At 46.4% G+C, this 22,039-nt stretch overlaps 1 protein-coding gene across 3 annotated transcripts; it reads right to left on the reverse strand.

Annotated features, from left to right (window-relative positions):
• Positions 1–1,420: 1,420 nt before the first annotated feature.
• On the reverse strand, positions 1,421–18,943 carry TPRA1 (transmembrane protein adipocyte associated 1). 3 transcript variants are annotated; one of them, XM_050312998.1, is made up of 11 exons: positions 18,902–18,943; positions 14,199–14,401; positions 13,915–14,047; positions 11,898–11,984; positions 10,256–10,328; positions 9,236–9,315; positions 7,997–8,107; positions 7,527–7,587; positions 6,413–6,515; positions 5,698–5,778; positions 1,421–4,702 (listed from the first exon to the last, which is right to left on the reverse strand). In XM_050312998.1, exons 2-11 carry the CDS (start codon positions 14,387–14,389, stop codon positions 4,468–4,470), a joined length of 1,155 nt encoding a protein of 384 aa, XP_050168955.1. In that variant the 5' UTR covers positions 14,390–14,401; positions 18,902–18,943; the 3' UTR covers positions 1,421–4,467. The 3 variants fall into 3 exon arrangements, with proteins under 3 accessions (XP_050168955.1, XP_050168957.1, XP_050168958.1); XM_050313000.1 differs by lacking the exon at positions 18,902–18,943 and adding an exon at positions 18,456–18,615; XM_050313001.1 differs by lacking the exon at positions 18,902–18,943 and adding an exon at positions 18,111–18,259.
• Positions 18,944–22,039: the final 3,096 nt, after the last annotated feature.

Genomic DNA, 22,039 nt, shown 5'->3' on the forward strand with positions numbered 1-22,039 from the left:
TCTAGTGAAAAACCAAAATTACAGTCTAGAACCTCTTGTCAGTTTTACAGAGGTTGCTCTGGGGGCAGGATTCGCCTCTGCTCCCTTCAGCCCCCCTGTTCCAGCAAGACCTACTGGCTGTGCTGTTACCTGCTGTGACAGGCACATGTGTGGGTCCTGCAAAGGTCAGGCAATTGCTGATAGTTCCTGTGGCCAGGCACAGCCAATCCCCAGCCTAAACCAGAGGAATGAGGAGATAGTGTAAAACACGAGCAGCTGGAATAAGAAATAACAGCTTTGGAGCACCTTTTCCAGACAAACTTTCTGCGTTCCCAGAAATACAGACCAGTCAACAAAGCCTTGGTATCAACACACTACCTATCTACTCAGCACACTACTTATCTACTCACCAGTAGTGCATGGCAGCAGTTTTAACTGTTTAATGTTTATTCTTCACTGCAGTTGATGTGGCAACCACAGCTTTGCCTCAGCACAGCACTCCGGCCAGTGTTTACGGAGTAGTTGGGACTCTCTGCCCCTCAAGATATCCAGGCATCTAGAATATGTTCCTGGAAGCAGTTTTTGTTATTTGTGCAATACCTTGTGCTGGGGACTCAGCCCATTGCTTGAGTTCTCAATTCAAGGGCATTGTGTCAACTGTTTGCAGCACAGAAACACCACACACAGCCAGTCCAGAGCAAAGGTCTGGCCAAAGCTCCCTCCCAGAACACACTCACCTGCCTCCTGTTCATTTCTTGTCTGCCACCTGCTCGCTCCACTTGATGGCACACAGCTTTTGTACTGGAAAAGCAGTCATTCCTTATTCACCTCCTCTGTCCTCTCAGGGTTTCACAGACCTGCAACACAGCTCTTCCAGGCTGGTGAGTTTTTAAACCATGTAATTACTCCTCCAGAAGTCTTTCCATGACTTGTCATCCTGTCACCCTTCCTTAGGCCCTTTCCAGGTGTAACTCCAGCCAGGTGGCAGGCATCATCTGCAAAGATCCAGGAGGGAGAGTAGGCAAAGGCAAACAAAACTGCACATCACACCTCCAGCCGTGCTTTCCAGCAATCCCCAAGAGCCCAAGTATGCCCAGCAGGGCACGTGAGCTGTGGGACACTGATGTGGCAGCTGTGATAATGGTGGAGGAGCTCTACTGTAACAAACACCTTTCCACCTGCACAGGAGCAGAGGATCCCATCCAAGTTAACTCCAGCAGTAGCACCTCCTAAGGCAACTCTCCCACAGCTTTCTCCAAGGAGCCTGGGAAGGAGCTCCAAAAGGTCTTATTGCACAAGGGCATGACCCAATCCCAAGGCAAAGATGAAGATCACCTGGCCATCAAAGAGAACCTGAGGGATACTGACCCCTGCCAGCACACTGAGCTGTTACTCAGCTGTCATGAAACCACAGAATCACATTCTCCCAGCAGTCAGAAAATGTCCTGACACATAGGGTTTATTTCAAAGCCCAGAATAAGAAATACGCAAGAGTCATTTCCAACTTCCACATAAGCCTTTACCCAAGCAATAGAAAAATATCCCATAGCGAAGGCCCCAGTGTTAGACACACCCAGGAACAGCAAGATCTACTACTGAGAAGTCAAAGGTTTCACTGACAGTTACTTAAATCTGGAGACCACTCTCTGCACAGTCATCAGTTGGCCTAGTAATAGCCTTCCAAGAAGGAAAAATCCATCTCTGACAAAAGGACATCATGTTATTCCATTATTATCTGCAATATTTGTTCAGGTTTTTTTTCAAATCTGCAACTTATTTTTCCTCCATAGTATGTCTCATTTCAGAAATGAAGTATGTATGACCAATTATGCCAAACTTAATTTTATTTTACAAACAAAAATATACATTTATTCTATATTTTCTCTCTTTTTACCACCCCCCCCACACACATAACACACTTCTGCTCAAGAACTTTGAAAATGGCCCAAAGCATTATATATACATAAATATACAACAGGGGGAAGGTCAGTCCATGACCTAGTGCAGAAACTCCTCAGCAGCAGAACATGGGACACTCCAGAAATACTGAAGTCCTGCCAGCAAAGGACAGGATGGATGCGTACACCACCAGCACAGGTGATCCTTCAGCACTGAATTCAGCTGGTAAAAGACAAATTCATAACCTGCTCTTCACATCACCAAGGAGGACAGATAAGTCCTCTCAGACAAGATGTTGAAAGTCAGCAAAAACTCCTTGGGATGAAAAAGCCATTGCTCCTTTGTTTCCCAACTTCTGTGAGACCTTCGCATCTCTTAGCTCTGTCCAAGGCCCACGAACTCCAGGGAAGCTTCACAAGTTTCCCCTCCCTTTCTAAGGAACAGCAGCTTGAGATCAGTGTTGTAAAGCAGCAGTAGGAGCAGCAGCAGGACAATTCAGGTACCACATCATCCATCCCTTTCAGAGCAAGCAGTCCAGCGTGGCTCAGGCCGACTGACAGCAGTGACAGAGGAGCTTGGAACACTTCTCTAACATGGCAAGGCTGGACTTGGCCAGTTGTTTGTCCAGCCCTTACAGAGTCATTGCATGGAAGGGAAACGTGAAAGGCTGTGACCTACAGGAGACAACTCCACTCTCACACACAGACAAATGGAAGCTTTTTTTCCCCTCAAAAGTAAAATAAAGCAAAAAAGAGGGGGTGGGGGGGAAGCATTGTTTGTTTTTAAGGTGCTAGTGCTACTTAGAGGCCTGCAGGGCAAAGTCCACAGGCAGAGAGGCTGCATTGCTCGTTAACAAAATAAGCAAAGGGCCTGCATAGTTTTAGCAACCAATATGAACTTCTTGTTCTTACCCATGTTTTCTTTCCCTATGGTGGGAACACCTGGTAGCAAATGCTTTCCTCTACCTGCTCATGATTCAAACTAAGACTTGCATGACAATTTCCCAGCAGCTCTTACCTCAGTATTCTTCAGGAACAGCAGTAAGTTGGGGCATGAGATTCACACAGTCCCCAGCATTTCAAATTCCCTCTTTCTACCACCTCTAGAGAAAAGTTGCTATTGCTTATAGCAGATCTCCACCTACCTAGAGGACTCAAGTAGGAAAGCACCCCCAAAGCTAGAGGAATACACATCTTCATCCTTGGAGAGCACAGTATGTCCCAGAAAGCAGACTGATGAAGCTTTCAGATGAACAGTCCCTGGATTGGAACACACCATGTCTTAAAACTGCATGCCAGGCAGCTCAGATGATAGTCCCTTTTCCAGCATGGAAGAGGTTAATAAGAAGTTCAAAATAGTCTTTAAATTAACCACTCTCCACATGCACATAAGTATTTTCAACATATTGAGCCATAAAACTTTCTCAGACCAGCAAAAATCTGGGGATCTCAACTGCAACATCAGAGGTCACTCCCAGAGAAACACATCCATCTCGCACTTGTCTCCTACCATAGCACACCAGCCAGCTCAATTCTAGCACACCTAAGGGGTTTGAGAGCTTCCAGTCACTAAATACTGACAGCTCGGACTCATCATGGGCTTCTGCTCTGCCTCAAGCACCTGAACATCTCTGGAGCCTTCATCTGCAGAGTCAGCTTCCTCCTTCCAGCACTCTCCAAGCCCTAGCCAGAGCCATGAAGCAGGGCACAAATGGAAAATGCACTTACTTCACAGGTTTTATTCTTGAAACTCAGCTCTGACTCAGTGTTGTTGCTTAGGTTTTCCTGTGAGCTCAAATGCACAGCACTACAGCCTCCACAGACTGTTTCACAGCTTCTTCAGCTCAGCTAGACAGCAGCACTGTCTGTCCTTCTGTCTCCCTACTGTTCAGTCACTTCACACCCATGCTGTGAGCTACCAGCCTGCCCCAAATGCTTCCCAAGCACAGGGAACAGTTCATTCCTCTTAATACCTCTCTTTTTCCCCACACACTCAGAATACCGCTTTTAACCGCTAGCAATTCCAATTCACGATTTTCACCAGTGTTAGCTGCAACCAGGGATGAGCCCCAGTGACCAGCTTCTCTCTTCAGATGCTGCTATCACCACCTATGGTGTTGCATTACGGCAGGACACAGGCAGCCATGCTGCTTGAAAAAGCCCAGGAAGACCATCTTTGGTTTCAACCACCAAACTCTTTCTATATATGTACAATACAGCAGTCAAATCAACACCCTCATTCCTAAACAACATTCCCCTTATTGGCAGACAAGTGCTTTCAGTCACTGAAAAGGAAGAGGTGCCAGCCAGGGCTGTCTTCTGGATCATATTCACATCTGGAACACAGAGGATCAGGGAAGTTCAGTGTTTATAGGATTATGAACAAAACTGTTCTCAGGTAGCAAGAGAAAATCTTCTTTCCAAAAGGGTTTGGGCTGCCAACTTAGTTCCACAATAGGTTTTGGAAATCCTAAGGAAAAGAAGAAAGCCATGGCAGATAGCCAAGGACAGATTTCCACTGGACATCCTGTGGTATCAGGGAGTTTGGAAGGAAAGGAATGAGACAATCATGTGAAGCAGGTGCCCTGCCTCAGGCATTGATGGCTTTCCAGCGGTCACTGTCTATGCTGTTGATGCTGCCCACGTGGTATGGCATGGAGGCCACGTCATCCAGGTAGGCTGTGGTGTCAATCTGAGTGCTCGAGTAGAACCCAGAATCCATTCCTTCCTTCTTGGCAACAGCATAAGGGTGGGGTAGGTGCACATCCACATCCTCTGGTTCATCCACCTGACATTTGTAGGAGAAGAGGATCTTCGGTTCAGACCTGGAGCGATTAAAGATTTAAAATGCATGTTTAAGCAATGTGGTATCACAGACACCTATCCTTAACTGAAACTCAGCAGCATTAAGAAATTGTGCATTCAGACCCTAAGCACTCTCTGCACATGAGCTTTCAGTCTAGAAATTTATGGCAGAGTAACTGCCACAGAGTACTGCTAAACAAAGCTTTGGATGAAGACCTAAGAGAAGTAAAAATGGCAGAATCCTGACTACTGTGGGAAAAGTGTCCTCATCCTTGCGAGTTTTGAATTACTGAGGGCAACAGCATCCAAACACTACTGGACTTGACAGCAGCCTGGCTACTGACACCAAAGGAGTCAGAAGAAGAGTCTACCTCAAGTTCCATCTGTGCACATCAGGAAAACCAAAATACAAACACTTTTGGATCAGCAGTTTCCACCTCTAACTCCAGACAGTGTTCCCTCCTAATTTCAAAACGAAGTAGAGATACATTTTTAGATTTTAAAAGTACTTTACATTCTTAGTTATTTTTAAAGCCTGCTGTTTCGTGCTTATGGACAACAAAAGCCTGCGCTAAACCACTCGGGTTTTCCCACCAAGGTGCATTTCCCATGAGTGGCCACAAGGCGGCAACCCCGGCCCAGGAATCGCCCTTCGCAGGGCTTTTCACTGGAGACTCTCGGGCCCATCACAGAGACCCTGCAGCCGAAGAGTCACCGAACCCCCAGATCCGCTCTACAAAGCTATCCCAAAACCCAACCGCAAGACCATTCAACCTTCCAGGACTTAATCTGTCACTAACCACTGAGCTACCAACTTGAGCAGAAAAACTCTGTACTACAGGGGATGCCAAGGCTGAAGAAGTGGTCCTCAGAAATCTTCAAGGGCAGAAACTAAAACTGCTTCTCTAACTGGCATTCTAGATGCTGTCTTCATTGTACAGATGGGAGAAAACTTGTGTGCAAAACAATTAAATGACCATATATACCCTCTAAGCTCCTATTCCTGGCTACTTACCCGAAGAAGCCTTTCAGGAATGCCACATAGATGAGAGGTGCAAAAAAGCTGAAGTAAAGGAACGTGGTGGCATCAACACAGCTGTCAACAGCAAAAGGGAACATGAAGGGATTTAGCAGTCAAGCATAATACAGCTGGTTAACACCAGCCACATCCCCCTAGAATGATCCAATTTCCCTCCAAAGCGTCCAGAGAACAAGAAAGGTCTTGTGCTAAACAAATTTAAACTGATGCAAAGTACCAGACATTGTCATCGAAATCTGTCACTGCTCCTAAACACTCAGAGGGAAGCATGACAAAACCCAAGGTGTGACCAAGACAGTCTCAGTGCTCCCAATTTTGACTTGCAGACATGATACTGATCCCTGCAGAACAAGACCCCAGGTATGAATAAGGGTGTGTCTGTATTTCTAACAAACAGACTATTTCCTCCCTTATTACCTATTACATGTGAGCCGATGACCAGACATCAATGGATATAAAGCTATTACTCTCACTCACCACCTCAAGACCACTGCAGCACATGCAGCTCCACAACCTCTCCACTGTGAGTTTCCTGACCACTTAAGGTGTTTTGGCACAAAACAGAACCAACAGATTTACTCCTTCTTAGGAACACAGCACAGGTTTGTTTTCTTGGGAGAGGCAGTGTTGAAGGACACTCAAAAGCAACACAAGATACAGGGCTGCAGACCTCCTCCCCCAGCATACATACCACAGTCCTTCTATGATATCCACACAGAGAAGGGCACTGCCCAGGCCCTGCACCAGGTTCAGCAGTGCCAGGATGGCAGCATAAATATAAAAACTCTTCCGGGCTGTGGGAAAGACATGGACACAGATGAAGCTCAACCTCCAACACCATACTAGTGGACCAAACCCAATACAAGCATCTCACTATCTTGTTTCTTAAAGAACTCGTGAAGAATTAAGACTGTATTTCCCTGTCCTGTGCTGGCAGGATTGATGGTGGTATAATGGACCAAACCATACCCTCCTGCACATGTATACACCCATAAGATGGGTTTTGACAACATATGGTTATGGCAACACGTGCAAAGATTTACTTGGCAAGCATCTGGAACCAGTGTCAGTCACATAACTGAATGCAAGAAAAACAAACAAACCCCCCACTGAACCAGAAACTGTGCCCTTCCAACAGACAACACTAATAAAATTGCTCAGGAGATCCAAACAGGAACAGCAGGGCATGGTGGACAGTAAGTAGATCAGGCCCAGGACCTGTGCCTGTGACAATCATATCCCCTCCCTCAGGGTACCCACATAAGACTAGTTAGAAGAGCTCAATGCAAACACCTTACTAACAGCTCTATTCAAGAGATGCAGATACTCTGCAACAACAACAACAACAAAAAAAAAGCAGCATCAGAATAAAGTAAAAGCCCATATGAAGATTATTGAGTAGCTCCCATTTAGGCTTTCCTTCCCAGGGGATGACCAGCATGCACACTTTAACATCATACACACATTTCAAAGGAAGTTGTTATTAAGAAGTCCTTTCTTAGGTGTCTCAGATTATATATTTACATTACACCTGTGTCATTAACTGAGCAGTAGGTCTTGTTTTCTTAATCTAATTGTTTAGCTACTGAAGTAGCAGTGTAATTGCTCTTACTCTGCTCTCCAAAAGGCACAACATACTATTTTTTCCAGGGATAAATTATCAGTCCTTTGCTACATTATCTATACCCTAAGACAATGGAATGCATCTGCAGCACAAACACATACAGGAACCTCTTACTCCCACCTATCCTTTATCCTGGAGCTGTCTCCATCTATATACGATGGAAAACACTACAGTTACTTACAGGGCAAAGAAATCCGGTCCTTCAGGGGAGTTTTTGGAAGAATCACCACCAAGGAATAGACCTGTTGAGACAAAGAACTAACGGTTCCAAGGCTGTTTGGCAACTGAACTCAGCAATCTTTGCAGGGATGGTGTATGGTATCATGCACTCCCTAGATGTCTTGGGGCAGAGGCACAAACCCCCTGATATTTAACCCCATGCACACGTGAAGGCCCCACAACTCACCCCCATCAGCACAAAACTGCTGAAACAAGGGAGGGAAGAACATCTAAGCTGTAATTTAGCTGCCCCAGTTTATACCACTATCACTGCACCTTTATTGCCTCAGCTTTCCTGTCACATGAGAAGCATCAATGCTGCACTGTATGAGGCAGGAGGGAGAGTAGGGCATTACTGTACACAAATCACCCTCCTTGCTCCATTTAGGAAATACAAAGCAGCTGTCACAGTGCATAACACATTCCCAGTACCAGAAAGAAGAAACAGGAGCTGGCAAGCCAAAAGTGTCTCCCTCCATGGCCATAGATGTTGAAGTCCTCTGCTGAGAGGTGGGCATCAGGGTACAGGATTTCCAGGGTGCCCTAGGAGAGAAGTGGCACCAAATGATTGTTACAGTATCTTCACTGAAATGCATGTCTGCACAAGGGACACTGTGTTTAAAGAAGTTCAGACAACAGCTGGCCTGCCCTTAAGAGGCAACAACTGCCCAGCTTAGACCAAGTTAAGCTCACAAAGAAGAGGAAGAAACTGAAGACAAGAAGTTAGGGGGAAAAAATGCCAGGAATCTGCATCTGAAGGAAATTGGTATCAATGACATTCCAGAAGAGAGACTGAGTGGACAGGGACTGCAAGCAGTTTTCTGTTTGAAACAGACTGAGAGCTCTATTTCTATCTCTAGAGTAGACCTTTCTGTTGAATCATCCAGAAGATAGACAACTTGGGAAAGGACACTGTCTCACTCACCTAAATTTTTGAAAATGGCATGAACAAAAGCTACCACTCAAATTGAAAAGTGCTTGCAAGCACTACTGAACCCAGATATAGCTCAAACACTTGATATTTAATGAGGCTCCTCCAGCTTTATCATGTGGTAATGATCAGTTCACTGCCTATGCAGGCCAGAGCCTTGTCACAGAACAAAGATCTGTGTGTTATTCTGGTGCTGCCTCGAGCACAGAGACACAAGGCTGACCACTGACAAAGGGAGGAGAATACACCCAGACACAGATTGCATTGTTCAGAGACATGAAGACTTGGCTAATAAACTGAGCTAGCAAGCCAGCTGCTAGTTTGAAAGAAGCAAGAGCTCTTAGCTCTCAAAGAGTCAGCAGACAAGAGGCTACTGCAATGCCCTTACCTGGCAAGCACACCTCAGGTTCCTCCATGTAGTTTTCACGGCCCTTGAGGGCAGATTCAGAACTTGAGGCTCAGATGTGGAAAACCTCACTCCTGTTCCAAGGTTCACTAAACAAGGCAATCCACGTAAACCTCACCTTATTTCTTCACCTTGGCTGAGCTATCCATGCAATGAAGAGGACAAGCAGATACCATCTGCTTATATATTGCCACAAGCATTCCATCTTCCTCCAAAACCTCATCCAGAGAGCAAAGCTGCCACTTCCAGATAGGAGTCACAGATTTAACCGCTTACTCTTCAAGCAAAGTCCCCTCTTTTGCAAAGACTAATCCTTCTGCTCCAACATACTCACCTGGGTGACAGAATATGCCAGAGACAGCACAGTAGTGATTGCCAGTACACGTTTCACACTTGACTTGCTCTCCAGGTGACCTGTAATTAAGGAGTACAGAAGTGACTCAGGATGTAACCCCAGCACTGATTAAAATCAGTTTTTCAGAACCAATACAGGAAAACACTTGTATTTGCAGAGGCCTTCAAGGGAAGGTTAAAGCTCACTTAACCCTGTTAGGAGAGTTGAGCCTTTTACAGACTAAATGATACTTATAAACCAAAAGATTTTAACTTGCTTTCCTCCTGTCCACACTAATACAGAGAAAAGGACCAAGTCCTTCTGCTGGGGTTAGGAAAAAAAAATCAGGAATGACTCCAGAATCATATACACTGAGATATTGTAAAGCTTTCTCTCAGGAAAAAGTGTTGATGGGAGTCTGGGATAGAGAAATCTGTACTGGAATATGCTGGAGCAGGTAATCTCCAGAAGTTCCTCAAAAGATGAAAAAGTTACTGTTCGAGTGTCCCACTGGCAGTAACCCACCTTCCAACCCCTTTCCTCTACCTCTGACCCACAGGAAGAGGTACTTTTAGTTGCACAACTGAAAGAAGTAGAATTACAGATTGCAGGTACAGTTAAAGCATTTGAATGAAGCCAGGATGGAATCAAACCAACCAAGGATAGAGGGGATAGATGGGATCCCAAAGGAACCATCTTAAATAAACTGGCATTGAAATAAAAATCAGACTGTTGATCTTGGCATAAGACTTATTTACCGAAGCTCTGCACTCCCTCACCATATGCATGCAGGACAAACAAAGCACATATAAATCTTTCAATCACACAAGCCATAGATCTGTAAATATAATCAGGTTCTCAGCTGCTTCTAACTAAAACTCCCCACTCTATCCTTTGTGTTTATTCTAGAGTTTCTTCACTTTATAGGATCAGTATCTCCATGAGCTTATAGATGCAGCCTCTGTGGAAAGAAAGGAAATAGACGACATCCAAAGCACTTGAAAACCTCCTGACACATACCAAAGGCAAGGCCCAGAATCACCACACTCAGCTCAATTGCCAGAAGGAAGAACCTTGTGATCTCCCACAGGATCTGAGGGATAACAGAAACCAGATAAACATGATTAGATGGAGCCAGGAACCATTTTGAAGTTAATACAGCAAAACTCCAGGGGATGGCAGCCTCTGAATGGAGCAGGTCACACTTCCACAAGCCCTCCTCATGCTTCGTAGGGATACTGATTACCTGCTTGTTGCAAGCCCTGTTCATGCCTGTGAAACAGAACGCTTGTGTGGGAGCAAGCAAAGAACATGTCAATAGAGAGAGGAAGCGGCCACAGTTTGCCCCATTTGAGCTCTGTCACTTGTCTCAGATGTGTTCTTTCTGCTGTGCTCCCAAGGAGCACACGTGACGACCTCAGAAGTTAATGAAGTTCTTAAAGTAGCAAATATGCCTGGATGAACTCTGTATTCCTCCTCTTAAAGAGCTACTAGTTCTTAAATCTAAAGCATATTCAATCCTATCCCTCCCTTTTCTACCTTGTCATTTGCAGTCTCATGTTTTATTTGGTGAAACAAGACTAATAAAACAGCAGGTGAGGCAACTTTGCAGGGAGTCCTGCAAAAAATCAGTGCCAATCCTAGAACAGGAACACAGATTCTGGCTTGTTAATCCTTTTCCTCTGAATGCTGAACAGTACTCTCTCTAGAAGATACATAATATCTTGAGGCATTTGATGAGACATTTCTAATCTCAGCAAATACACTGAGTGTGTATATATATGAGAGAACACACAATGGACAGGACAGAACAAATGTTTACAGGAGAAACTGACGGAGTATCCGTCTTGCTATGTGACTTCCCAGTAAGGTGCACTTATCAGCAGCACCAGAGCTGAAGAAAAGCACCTTCCCACCTCTTCTTCATTATTCAGCTCCTGGACCTACATCTGTTCAATGGAGGTGAATAAAAATGCTACGAACATCCAGCCACTCACCACAAGCAGCACATCACAATGCTTTGGCAGGTAACATTAAAGGGAAAAGCAAGAGAGTCACACTGACCCCAGAGATTAAAGCCAGAAGACCCGTATCCTGTGCAGGGCTCCTCTTTCTCTAACAGCTCAAGAACTGCAGAGCTTTATGGTTTAAGTACTATTTTCCTGCAAGTCAAATGACTACAAACAGCACATACAAAGCTATTTCCTGTTTGCTAAGGGTTCACCCTGTGCTTAGTGCCTGTAAGGACGTTCAGGTGTCAGTCTCAAAAGGGAATTTGGTTTTATTTGCATTCAATACAAAAAATTTAAACATTTTCAAAGAGTCACTTGAATAATGCAAGAGTAACAAAAGGCCAGGTCTTGCGTATTCACTAAATGTATCTGAATGTTTACCTCTTGCAAAGCAGAATCATTTCAGCCTTGCAACAGGAAACTCTGGCTGCCACTGTTTGTGCACCTATTTTAGGAAATCCATTGTTTTACAGCCCTGGATGTTGTGATGATTTAGGTGCAGCTATTAGAACAGGATTCCACAGTACACATAACTACAAATAATGCAAAAAACCACATTCTTCTTGTATGCACGTAAGAGGGAAGCCATAGCACATTGCTATGATTAGAACTGCACAAAGCAGAGCCCCTAAAGTCAGTGTTGCACCTACCTTGTCAGCAACTGTGGCAGCATCAGAGGCACTCACAGTCATGGAGACAACAGCACGGGCGATACCAACTAAAGCCACCACAAATACCTGCAAAAAAAGATTAAAAAAATTAGCTCGTGTCAAAAGGCACACATGCAGTAGTGGCCAGAAACCCTTCTGGAATACCATTTCCAGGTCAGCTTTCAAACCTGATAACGTGTACTAAGAGAAACTAGAGTTAATTTCACGAAAAAGATTCCTCAGACCCATTAGATATAGGAGTGCTGACTTAGAATTTAGGAAGGAACAAACTGCCTCAACTGTCAGAGTAAGCTCTGGATTGTTCTCACCCAGTCCTTACAACCATATCTTTACAAGCAGTCTTCCCTCCCTTCATTCCACTGGGGCAGAGAAGGAGAAAAAAAGAAGACGGAAAATATATCTCTCCAAATTATAAGATCAAATGGTCGGTATGTCTGACTAAACCAATCGCATCAGATAACAGAAGCCACTCAACACCAGCTACCACACATCAGATCTGTGACCAAACTAAAACCTGCAGTTTTCTCGCTCCACACTGACAATGCTCAGGAATGCAGAGGAAAGGTCACCTGCAGCCAACAGCTTAAAAACATCTTACCCTGCTGCACTGTGCAACAGAGATACCCAAGTCACCTCATATACCATTTAAGCATGACAGCTCAGCAAGGCTCATTTACCAACCCCTGTGCTGTCACAGCCATATAACACAATTAAGAGCTCAGCTGGATACATCTACCCTCTGCTGTGCAGACTTACCCTCCAAAAAATCATATTTTTCCAGAAAAAAATTCTCTGAGTCACAGGCTGATCCTAACAATGTAGGTATAAGACAGCTAACTCTATCAGAGAACCAAGAGTCCAAGCTGATTTAAGGTGCTTAGAGAATGGAAATGACCAATAAGTCACCTACAGCTGGATATCTCCTCCTTAGTGGAAGAGGGGATGGAAATGGCATGAAAGAAGAGTACAACAACAATCCCTCCTGCAGTAGAAAACACTGTGACAAGACACTGACAAAAAAGAAGGATCCCTAAATATAATGGTGTTCTAGAGCAGCAACAACTCCGACAAATTCCTGCGGTCCAGTGGTGGCCATGCCATCATCGCGAGTACTCCGGCCTGATTCCTTGGCTGGCAGGAGCTGCTGCTTGCCCTGATCTGCCACGCCCGCCGCTGTCTCGCAGATGAACCTTAGATATTAAAGGGTGCTGAATTTCAAGATTACTGCACCCACGCGGTAGCTGGTTGCAGCTGATCTTTCAGACTACCGCTAAGCAGGTAGAGACTCTTCCTAATCTGTTAACTTCACATTAATCACTGACTCCACAGGAAAGCGTTCCTTCAGGACATGCCAAACAGCCAACTGAAAGGAAATCCTCACAGAACACACTTCCATCCTCATTTCCCAATAACATGCTCCAGAAGATCAAACCAAATGAAAGCATTTTCCTCTTAAGGCTGTGTGCTGGCTTTGGCTGGGAGAAAGTGAATTGCCTTCCCAGTATCTGGTATGGGACTGTGTTTTGGATTTGTGCTGGAGACTGGGTTGACAACACAGGGATGTTTCTGTTACTGCTGAGCAGCAATTACACAGAAGTCTGCCTTTCAACCCACCCCACCAGCAAGTTGGCTGGGGGTGGCACAAAAAGTTAAGAGGGGTGAGGTCTCAGCTGCATTTATGACATAAGCATAAGACACTGGATTCCAAGACATCAAAGCAACAAAGGAAGAAAAAAGGAAAAGAAAAAATTAAATCACCATGGGAGAACAAAATCCTTTCCAATCCAGCAGATATGGTCCCACAATCTATTAAAAGCTGAATAGTGAAAAGAAAAAAAAAAAAAATTGTGTCTACTTCTTGTAGTAGACCTTCAAGAAAAACAGATTTTATCCCTGCAAGAGCTAGTTTAGGATCTCCACACTAGTTTGTGATATTGTTCATGAGTGGTAATTAAAAAAAACACTCATCAATTCAAAGGCACAGAATGGTACTCACTAGTATGTAGAATGTAGTGAAGATCGGGCTGGAAGTGACCCGGATTTTGGCCCTGGCAGAGGGCAGCTTCCAGAGAAGAAACATAAAGAAAAGCACATTGGGAACCAGGAGCAGAAGATCCCAGTAGCGGACTCTGCAAAAAGTAAATAAAACAGGTTTTCTTCTGTTCTTCAGCCTCTAGAAGGGAAGGTACCAGCCCTAGCCCCTTCTCAACTGAACTCTGAGAAACAAAGCCCTTTCCTTTGGGCCAGGGTCAGACTGTATTCCCATTTCCTCCAACTCACCTGGACTTCCCAATGTCCTCATAGAGCAACAGCAGGCACTTGTGAGGCACAGTGATGTTTGTGTCATTGATCGCCTGCGTTGTCATCGGGGACAGAGTTGTCACATTATCCAGTGTTGTCACCGGGGAAGTCGAATGTGTGATGTTGTCAGACATGGAGAATCTCATCACAGACACCATGGACTGGAACATCCTGTCTTCCCTCTGGTCCGGGTCAAACACAGGCAAGACAACCACAGCAGAGACAAAAAGCAACATTAAATCAGTTGTGAGTCAGAGCTAAAAAAAAACACATCCTTGACATTAGGCCCCTGCACAACTGCTTCCTGCTTGGTATAGCAAATTATCATCATCTGGAAGACTATTACACAATAAAAAGGCCGCCTGCCCCTACTCTGCACACAGCCATTAGGGTGGACAGTACAAAACCACTGTCTTGTATCAGAGTAACAAGCACATTCAAAATGGTGTAATAATAGTTTGGATTAAATTTTGTGATTCTTCGAGCTTTGGCAGATTCCTAGAAAAAAATCAAGAAGCAATACATGGCATCATCAGACTGAGACAGAAACCCTGCTTTACCAGGACATTCATTATTGTTCTAGCTCCCATGATCAAGAAGTTACAGTCAATTATTTGAATTCAACTACTACAAAGAAAAGATGAAGGTCCCTACCAAAAACCAGTTGCTGTTACCAACCCTGCGGTCTGAGAGCATCCTCACATGCTTCTACCTAAAGGAGAGTCTTTATCTTTCAAATCCAACACTGGCAAAAGCCGAGATTCAGCGTTTTTTTCCTAACCCTCTGCAAGACACCAGAACTACTCTGGTTTTGAGCAGAGCAGTGAGGCTGGGAAAAGACAGCACCCAAAACCCTGTTAGCATAAAGTCTTTCAGCTTCTTTACATCCACCAGTCTCAACTGCACTGCCCTTCTCGGACCTAGATCAGCACTGTCACCAGCAGTTTACAAACCCAGACCCAGATGCAGCCCTACCTAACGGGTTTCCTTAGCTCAGATCCTCAGGCACAGAGCACTGTGGTTAGGATCAGAAGATTCTGATGTCACAGCGCTCCGTTTTTTTACCTGCCCTACCTTCCACCTCTCCTGCCTCTCAAAAAGATGACACAACAGAACTTCCACTGATAAAACATTTTTGTATGGCCTCCCCAAGAGAATATTCACAACTTTTCCACCCTCTATCCATTCCAGAGCCCTGCACTGCTGTGACATTAACTGTCCCTCCAGAAGTTCAAGGGACACTCTGCCATCCATAAAACTCCTTGGACTTCATGGCTTTGTTGGTGGCATTGGCAGAAACCAATCCAGCAGCAGTTCATCCCTCTGTTGGTTCTACAATTGCCTTGGAAGCTTAAGTGGGCTGTGGAACACAGCACTTTGGATCATGATTTAGTATATACTAGAGTTTTGGCCTGATTTACCTTATTAAGCCTGCTCCTGATTTAAGGTACCACCTGGAGCAAATCTCTCCTTTTCTCACTCTAAAGCAGCAATCCTCACTGTGAAAGTACTTGAGTAGCTACCAGCTGAATACAAACACAGGGTCCAATCACCTCTCCTGGCAATCCCCAAGCGATCACAGACAACACAGATTCAAAAAAGATAAATCTCTGTCAGCCAACATCTTAAAGATGCACATTGCCAGGGACAGCACTTGAGCAGTCTGTGCTATAACTAATCCAGGACTTATCTCAAAAACATTCTCCATTTGACTTCAGCCCTGGGTTGCTTGGTGAAAACTGACAGCTCCCGTGACAGGGCTCAGAGGGTGTTTTTCCTTAGAGGTTCTGGGTGACTCACAAGTTGGAAGGAATCAGCAGAGCCCCGTGTCATCTGCTGAGCTTCTGGAGTTCAGTAGCACCTTCCCCACAAATTGCTCAAGACTGTCAGTCACAGGCTCTTATTTTTCTTCAGGGGCTGAGACTCTTCCCAGGTTTCCTAAGAGGCAATGGGATCATACCACCCTCAGCTAACAAACCCTCCTTTCAATTCATCCTTGTTGACAGAGACTCCCTGAGCTGGGATTTTCTTTCGTGACTCTGGTGTGCTCTGCTGCACAAGAGACATCACTGTAAATAAACACACAGACCTGGAAGGATCAGCTTTGCCTTTGGCAAATCCTGGGCCAAAAACTCCTAGTTCAAGTAGATGTTCCAGCAAACAAGCTTCACATTCCAGACTTATTTCTACAAGTGTCCTCTCTTCCCTCCACTTCTCAGTCCTCTGAATTGACACTGTTAAGGAGGATTTTCTCTTCCTCTGAAACACCACTATATCTCAGTAGCAGCAAGGGCAAGTATAGTCACATTTGCCAACATAGGAAAATTTCTACCCAGTTTTTAAAAAAGCTGTGAAGAGGTAGAGAAAAACCTCACAGACCATGGGCAGAATAACATCATCAACTGTAAACTATCACAACCTCCTAGTATCTCTTTTAGGGACAAAGAACTCCATCTGGCTGTCACACTGAAAAGGGTATAAAGCTGCAAGAAGTTTACGTTAGAACAACTTATTATGAAAAGAACGGCCTCCAGTATTTTCACTAGAAGCCACCACTATCACACCCCAGCAGCAAGCTGCTGATAAGGAGAGGAGTTGGCCACACGTAACAGAAGTCCAGTCACGAGGTTTCAAAGGGCAAAGAGGAATCAAGCTCACCTCTCAGCCAGGCTGCTCACTAAAGCCTGGTACTTGTATTCTTCCTCCCCAGATGAAGTGTACACAAAGCAGAGCAACAGAACATCCAACATGATAAGGCAGGCCAGGCAAGGTCATCGGCCAGACGGCACAGTGGTCATGCTTTTCTAATAGCTAAGGCCTACAGCAAAAGTGTGGAGAACTGGCCCATTCCTGGTCCAAATCACCAGGAAAAATCCCACAGCAATGGGACCAGGAATGGATGGTAAGGATCCAGCTAGGGTTCATCATGTCCAGCCACACCAGTCCTTACAGCACACTGTCCTTGCTCTGTCTAGTCCTAAATAAATCCAGTCAGCTGAGCACATCCAAGAGCTCTCACCACACCCTGTCCCCACAGGGCTGTCCCCCCCAGCCAGCCCAGCCCTTCAATGGGGGCAAAGAAACCAGTGCCGCAATTGTGGTCTCCCCTTTTCATCCAGCAGGCAGATCTATACACCAGAAAACAAAATAAAATTATTTTCTACACTCCAGTCAAAGTCAGGCTGACTTGGCCAGGGCTGATTCCTCAGTCCAAGCCCTGGACAAGCTGCATTTAGACCAAGAGCACCCACATGACTCGTGGGCTGCAGTGACAGAGCGCTGGGGAAGGATCCACTGCACCTTCAGGGAAACGTTATCTCACCAATGGATTCTGCTCCTTGATTCACGGCACCATAACAGTGTCAGTGAAATTCAGAGCTTACAACAGTGGCAGTTCTCTCTGCTCCCAAAGCCCACCCGCAAATAGGTGAATTACACGCCGCCAGAGTTTCAGCTCCAGCAAAAACATGAAACTCTTCTTCCTCTCTGCAAACAGTATCAGAAAGTCCTGCAAGTACAGACGATTGCTTACAACACTCTGTGCAATAAAAATGGCACTGACCTGCTTAAACACAACTGTTACTTCAACAACGTGAAATGCTAAAACAAAAACCCCTTAAAAAGATTAAAAGAACAAGGGGGGGGGGGTGTCTTTCTTTTCTAAGACAGCTCTTCAACCCTCGTTCTTGGTCAGACAGCTGCATTTTGTCACAACAGCTGCATTTTGCATTTCATCCTCAGAACTCACAGGAGAGGGATTTTCCCCCCAGTGGCCCAGCACCTCTTTTTCTTCCAGTTTCATTCTAAAGTCTCGTTCTGAGCTAAGCTTAAAAGCGAAAGGAACTGCAACACTAAAAACCGACCAAAGCAAAACACCAAAAGCAGAAGTACCAACAATACGCCGAAAGCCTGGCGCAGAAAACCCCGGCCCAGGGGGGGCGGATTTCAGAAACGCGTCTCCGAGAATTCTTGCTGTTTCGGTTTTGATTCCCCCTGGAAGGCGGGAGCATAGGCAGCAAGGAAAAGCAACAGCGTTGCGGCCACTCCGTCCCGCCCGGCAGCAGAGCCGGGGAACAGCCGCAGCCACACCGCACCCTCAGCCGGGCTCCCGCCGTGGGGCTGCGCGGGGAGGCCCCGGGAGGGCCGCGGCCCCGCTATGAGGCGCCCCGGTGCCTGTCCCTCCCCGTTACCCCCCTCCCGCCGGCCCTGCTCCTCCGGCCCCGGCCCCGCTCGTACCCGGCCGGCGCCGCTGCCGCCCTCAGCGCCGGGACCCGAGCCCCGCCATCCCGGCCCCGCCGCTCCCCTCAGCCGGGCACCGTCGCTCAAGAGCGGCCCGAGCGCGGCGCGCAAGGACCGGGCGGGGGGACGCGACCGCCAACACAGGGCTCGTCGGCCGAACCCGACGCGACAATTGAGAGACGGTCCCCGGCAGCGCTCCGGAGAGGCCAATCAGAGGTCAAAGGGGCCAGGAGAAATAGAGGCACGAGCCAATGGGGAGAGGCGAGAGGCGGGACTAAGGGGGCGGTCCCCGCCGCGCTTTAAAGGCGCCCCGTCCCCGCCCGCGGGTCCCCGGGTGACCGCGGGGTTGGGGGGTCGGACCCTCCCGCACCGTGCAGCCTCTGTCATTTACAGCCCGATCCCACCTCCCCGGCCAGCCCGCACAGCCCAGCATCCCACCCAACTGTGAGCGCTCCCACCGTCACGCGCTTCCGTGTGTGCGTGAAAACAGGATACATCCGTGCAGGAATTCTGCAGATGCAAGCCAGGGAAGTTAATAATTCAGGGAGATCCGATAATAAGTCCCTGCAGAGGAGAATGATTAACAACCCGGGAGCTTGGCTTTTAAGGGAAGTTTAAGGCTGACTGAAGCAACTCGACAGAGCTGGGACAAAAGCTGCTAAAGGAAAACACAGTAATTAGCGGGAATTCAAGGTGCAAATACCGGGGAAACAGACATTTAAGTATTGTAAACAAGGAAGTAACTGTGATAAATGACCCAAGATTTATAAAGGAAATTAAAGGAAATAACCAGCTAAACACCAGCACGTTTCTCTCAGCAGTAACAGCTGTCTGACGGGGAACAGAGTTTCAGGGAGAATGCTTGTTATCTGAGTCATTTCAAGGGCTGGAGGATACACTCTGGCATTGTTTTCTTCTACCCGTGGCTCACCTGTGGCTGCAGGGATTGCTTCTAGAGCTGAAGTTTGTTGTACAGAGCCTCCGCCTCTTTAGGAGATCCCTGCGTTGGTCAAATTTGCATGCCCTGCTCCAGCGAACAGCACACACAGAGGGTTCCAAGCCCACCCTCACATACATCTTTCTCAGCTTAAATCTGCTTGATACCTCTTCTCGGGTTAAATTTTCCAGCTACACCTCAACAAGCCTCATGGAAGGGATGTAATCAGAGACAGTGTTACCTGCCTCAGCTGTATTCCTCTGATTTTCCACTGGGTGGAAACAGGTTTTCATGCTGTTGTCATGCCTTTGGAATGACATCTGGAGAAGCCAGTCCTTAGCTTGTCTCATCTCACAGTGTTGCTCAGGTTAATGATACGTTGTAATATTTTGACATGTTCTATTTATGGATCCAAGCTCAAAGGCTTCTGATCTCTGTGTTACAGAAGGGACATTTCGGTTTAAAGAGAGGTGGGGTGCTTCTGCCTAAAAAGTGCCTTGGTAACAGGGACAAGTGAAATGCATGTCTTCTCACTTGTAGCCTCAGGCACTAACTAGTAGAAGTGTTACCTCCCACATAACTGTGTCAGAAGGAGAGATTTTGCTTTCCAATCCACCTGCTTTTTTCCATCTGATCCACTCTGAGGCTAGAGCCCAGCATTTGGGACTCCAGATCCAAAAGTTGTCTCTTGGACAGAAGACTGCTGGGTGCCACTGCAAGGACCATGGCACTTTAGGTCCTCCCTTCCTCACTGCTTATGTGAAACAGAGGAGGTGGAGGATCCGCATTTATAGTTCCTTTGTACTGACGAGCCTTGCCTTTCAACCCCAACATGGCCTGTGCAAACATAACTACTCTTCCCACCTCCAAGGACTGCTCCATGTCCTTTCACTCTCTCCATCATCTCCCCCATCAGCACATAAAGATGGGAGGGCTGATCCCCTTTGTCCTTGCTGTGTCACTTGGTGTTTGCCAGGCTGAAGCAGGACAAGAGGTGATATTCAGCAGCCTTGGTATAACCTTGAGGGCCCCAAGGAAAGCTGGCACTTGGTGCTGTACCTGCTGCAGTCTGCTGTGCTTTGGCAATCTCACCTGACTTGCAGGCATCACAGGTGGAACGTGCAGATGTGGTTTCCAGGACAGCATTACACCCTCATCTCATCACCAAATTCCCCTCTTCTGGGACATTTTATCTCTCTCCAATACTCTTTCAGATTTTATTATATCAGTCTCCTGGACAGGATATTACTTCTCATCTGAAACTGCTTTGCTGTTCAGGTCCTGAACAACTGCAGGGACAGATGTGCTTGTCTTGTTTCAGAGCTGCTCTTCCAACCTACTCATTTCTAGTATTGGGCATAAATTTGCACCACAGGATACCATCTGGGCTGCACTCCTGTGTCTCTGCCCTTCTTTTCAAGGGGAATTCAGTCCCCTCCTCTCATGCTGTAAGAAGCTACCAGTCTGCAAAATCCTAGTGGCGTTGCTGATATTCAGGAGTTTGGTGGTCAGCTGAGGTCACCCCAGTGAGCAGCCTGGGCCTGTCTGCATCCCAGCCCCCTCACATGCCCCAGTGCATCGTCTCTAGTGCAGCACAAGGAACCCTGTCCCATGCATTAGCAGCAGCCTGATTTTAGGGATGGTTTTATCTGCCCAAGCTCAGTTCTTCTCAAAGAGACTTAGTGCCCCAGCTCAAGCACAGGACCACTTGTAGCTGCCAGACAAAGAGAACAGTGAAAACATGGGTGTGGTGTGTGGTCTTCTGGGAAGGACAGCAGAATAGCTGCCTGTCCATCCAGCTGTCCAGTGCCTGGAGAGACAGTGGCACCCTGTGGTGACACCGGTTCATCACAGCGTGTCAACTGGGCCTTGTCAGACAGCAACACCTTACCCAGGTCCTGGGCTGCCTTCCCTCAAGCCATAGAATCACAGAATCATTTAGGTTGGAAAATTTTGGATATTAGGAAAATATTCTTCACTGAAAGGGTGCTCAAGCACTGAACAGGCATCCCAAGGAGGTGGTGGAATCACTGTCCCTGAAAGTGTTCAAAAAATGTGTAGATACAGTGCTTAGAGACATAGTTTAGTGGGGATCTTTTCGAACCTTCATGGTTCTGTAATTCTGTGACTTCTGAGATCATCAGGACCATGGTGGTCTTTAGTAGCCTGCAAGTGGGAGCATTTTTTTGGGGGTCTCTCTGTGCCTGTTTCACTCTGAGCACCAGCCAACTCCTTGTCATGTGTCACAGAGAAAAGGCTGAGCCACTCTTTTCTTTTTATATCATGATGCTCCTGCTTTGCTATATTAGTACCAGTCTGAGTCATTCAGCTGGGCCCCTGGAAGAGCCATTTCAGATTGTCAGCTGCCTCTTCAGTCACTTTTGCTTCTGGTGTCTCCTGTTTCATGGTCACTGTCCCACACTCAAGTGCAGCCAAGAGCAGAAATAGCCTGATACTAAATATTGGTGAGAAACCCTTCAGAGAATGCAAATCTCCAAAATCCAAACCACCTGCTGTTATGCAAGAGCCTGTGGCCTGGAATGGAAGCATGTCACCTCCCTGCCAAACATCAGCACGTTCTTTGTTTTGTCTCTCTAAATTCCTTTTCCAGTTTCCATCTGACAGGTTGCTCTCCCAAATGGCA

Source organism: Myiozetetes cayanensis, unplaced genomic scaffold, assembly GCF_022539395.1.
Source record: "Myiozetetes cayanensis isolate MyiCay16 unplaced genomic scaffold, myiCay2020 scf18, whole genome shotgun sequence".
NCBI classification, from domain to species: Eukaryota; Metazoa; Chordata; class Aves; order Passeriformes; family Tyrannidae; genus Myiozetetes; species Myiozetetes cayanensis.

Bases quoted from the DNA above. Each gene is read 5' to 3' on its own strand.
- TPRA1 (XM_050312998.1), bottom strand. From the start codon at position 14,389: ATGTTCCAGTCCATGGTGTCTGTGATGAGATTCTCCATGTCTGACAAC. The intron at 6,516-7,526 runs GTAAGTAACTGT...TCTTTCCCACAG, and splicing joins GGACCGGATTTCTTTGCCCT to CCCGGAAGAGTTTTTATATT. The intron at 4,703-5,697 runs GTAAGTAGCCAG...TAATCGCTCCAG, and splicing joins TTCCTGAAAGGCTTCTTCGG to GTCTGAACCGAAGATCCTCT.